The sequence below is a fragment of the Fukomys damarensis genome, unplaced genomic scaffold (assembly GCF_012274545.1).
Source record: "Fukomys damarensis isolate Sample0158 unplaced genomic scaffold, DMR_v1.0_HiC HiC_scaffold_16, whole genome shotgun sequence".
Lineage (NCBI taxonomy): Eukaryota > Metazoa > Chordata > Mammalia > Rodentia > Bathyergidae > Fukomys > Fukomys damarensis.
Genome location: NW_022900928.1, coordinates 606,550 through 609,288, shown reverse-complemented (window position 1 = coordinate 609,288; position 2,739 = coordinate 606,550). Strand labels below are relative to the sequence as shown.

The 2,739-nt window shown below is 61.5% G+C and overlaps 1 protein-coding gene across 1 annotated transcript in view; it reads right to left on the bottom strand.

Moving 5' to 3' along the window:
- Positions 1–2,739, bottom strand: part of Cracr2b (calcium release activated channel regulator 2B) — a 5,332-nt gene that overhangs the window by 1,823 nt on the left and 770 nt on the right. Inside the window, exons 3-6 of the mRNA XM_010640456.2 lie at positions 1,060–1,226; positions 878–989; positions 387–570; positions 9–114 (exon numbers count right to left, since the gene is read on the bottom strand). Of these exons, the coding sequence (XP_010638758.1) occupies positions 9–114; positions 387–570; positions 878–989; positions 1,060–1,221 (564 nt within the window). The 5' untranslated portion in view covers positions 1,222–1,226. The remainder of the gene's footprint in view (positions 1–8; positions 115–386; positions 571–877; positions 990–1,059; positions 1,227–2,739) is intronic.

Genomic DNA, 2,739 nt, shown 5'->3' with positions numbered 1-2,739 from the left:
CGGGCTGCCGCCTCCAGGCAGGCCGATGCATGCAGCAGGACGTCCTCGAAGGAGCCCAGCAGCTCGGGCCTCTCGAGCTGCAGCTGGGCCCAGAGCGTCCTCACGGCACGCTGCCTGCAGGGGGCAACAGGGTGAGGCATACGGGGCCGATCCGCTCTCTCCACCAGGGTGCAGATCCTTCCCTGTTTGTGACCCGGTGCCCGCCCGTCCCACCCAGGGCCAGAGCCTCCCCGAGATGCAAATTCTGAAGGAAATCACGTCCCGCCACTCCCTGGCAGTTAGCTGGGGAGGCCAGGCCTGGCCGGGCCTGGTGATAAGCAGGGCTGCAGACCGCGTGCAGACCCACAGGCAGCAGAATCAGGCCAGGCTGCTGCCTCAGCACTCACTCGCCCAGAACCCGGACCACCCCCAGCTGCTCCAGCACAACGCAGAATCGCTCCACATCCTCCTCATCTTCCTCTTCCTGGTCCAGGGAGTCTCTGGAGCCTCGTAGGTCTGAAGACTCGAAGATTTCCTCGGGAGTCGGCGAGGGGGTCGCTCCCCCAGCCGGTTGCAGGCCCACAAACCTCCCTGGGAGCACGGAAGAGAGCAGAGACCGCTTTGACACCTTGGCCTTCCAGTGCCAACCCCCACCACCACCCCACCCCCATGCACATATCCTGCCCTCTCCCAGCCCCAGTTTCCTGTTTTTGTTCCTTCTGGTCCTATTGGTCTGGGAATGGGTGGTGACAGCCGGGTCCCAGCCCCACCTGGGTCTGGCAAGGGCGAGTATGGGGAAAGTCAGGTTACACATGGGGCAGCAGGACCCCACCCTCACCCTGTGCCCACATGCAGAAGCTCAAGCTTGGGAGGGTCAGGGAAGGGAGGCCTGGCTTACCCAGGCCCAGACAGAACTCTCGGGCAGTGAGGAAGCCGGTGTGTGCCTGGTCCAGGCTCTCAAATACAGCCTCCAACTGCTCCGGCGTCAGGCGCAGATCACTTTGCAGACCCTGACCAGGCAGAGAGTAGGATGAGCACCCAGGTCAGCCCTGGTGGCTGGGTACAGAGACCGGGGCTCACCTGCAGGTCCTGCCGGGTGATGAAGCCCTTGGCCTCCTTGTCACACAGCAAAAAGAGCTCTTGGGCTTGCTGCAGCACTGCTCCACCATGTCCTGCAGAGGCCTCCAACTCACCTTCTTCCTCTCGGGCCTCCACAGCCCCAAACTTCCCAGGGCTGGCCATGGGGACTGCGGAGCCAAGGGAGGGCAGAAGAATGGGGGTGGGGTGCAAGTGGGGCTCAGGGCTTCGCACTCCAGCTGGGAAGAGGTGTGGCAGAGGTGGGGGCGGGATGTGCTGCAGGCTTGGGGGAATCCCAGGTCAGGTCAGGTGACACACTTGGGGACCAGTGGGCTGGAGAACAGCTGCAGCCCAGGATGAACCAGTGCAGAACAAGAGCAGGGAACATCGATCTCTAGGGCTGGTTATAGGAGCCCTTGTAAGGTGCGTGGACTGGTGCCTGGCAGCAAGAAGAGAAACCTTGGGGTGAAAGAGGCCCCACCACATCCTGGAGGGCCCCAAGCCGGGCCTGACCAGGAGGAAGGACTGGGCCAGTCCTGATCAGGTATTTCTCCCTTGGCCAGGCCTGTGATAACCCTGGCGTCCTGACAGCTGGCAGGCGAGGTAAACTCCTCCCACCTGGCTCCCAGGCCCCACGGCGCAGGTACAAGTTTCCAGCCTTGGGTGCCTCCAGCAACCCTTATTAGCACCCCCAGATTCTGGACTTAACACCTCCTCCCCTGGCTTGCCCCTCCAGTCTTGTCCCGATCCTCCTGCGCCTCCTCCACATCCTCCAAGGAGCCCCACCCATAGTCACAGGACGCTGCCATTGCCACTGCCTTACAACCCTGGATTTCCCGGAGCTACACCCATCCCACCTAGGACTCAGGAGGGGGCAATCTCCAGAGAAAGCAGGTCTCAAGCAGCTGCAGGCAAGAGGAGCGGACAGGTAGAACCAGTAGCTGCCCAGCTATGTCTCTAACCAGCTGGCAGCTCTCGGGCTCCCTAAACCCAGATCCTTCAGTGCCAGAAGCTGAGCGGTGGCTGAGGCCAGGAGAGGGTAGACCGTGGTCAATTCCTCACACCTTGGCTGCCGGCCTGGGCCACCCGAGTCCCTGGCTGAGGAGTGGGATCGGCCCAGTGGGGACCTGGGCAGGACCAGGGTGACAGCGCCTACCTGCCAGCTGAGCCGCTGCACCTGCACTGCTGCCCGGAAGTGCACGCCCCGCCCCACTGGACCCCGCGCCTGCCAGCCGCCTCACAGGCCAGACCCTGGTGGGTCACAGGCGGAGCTGCACACTGCTGTCACCGTGTCCCCGCCTCTCTGGAAGCCCGAGTGGCTGTCCTGGCAGAGCCAGAGGAGCAGCGACAAACCATCCCCCCTCCCTGGGGACCAGGGACCCTTTGCCATTTTGGCTGCTGGCTTCAGATACCAGCTGCCCCCCCATACACCCACAGCCTCCAGGCTTTAGGCACCAAAAAGCGTGTAGGAAAAAGCTGGCAGGAAATAGACCAGATGCCTTCAGTGACTGTCTAGAGCTGGGAGACTTCCTTCTCTACACTTCCAATTTTGTTTTTTCTAATTTTTTATTTTTGTTACCGGGGATTGAACTCGGGTCCTTGCGGTTGGAAGGCAGGCGGCAGAACCACTGAGCTAAATCCCCAGCGCTGTTTTTTCTAATTTCTTTTTTTTTTTTTTTTTTT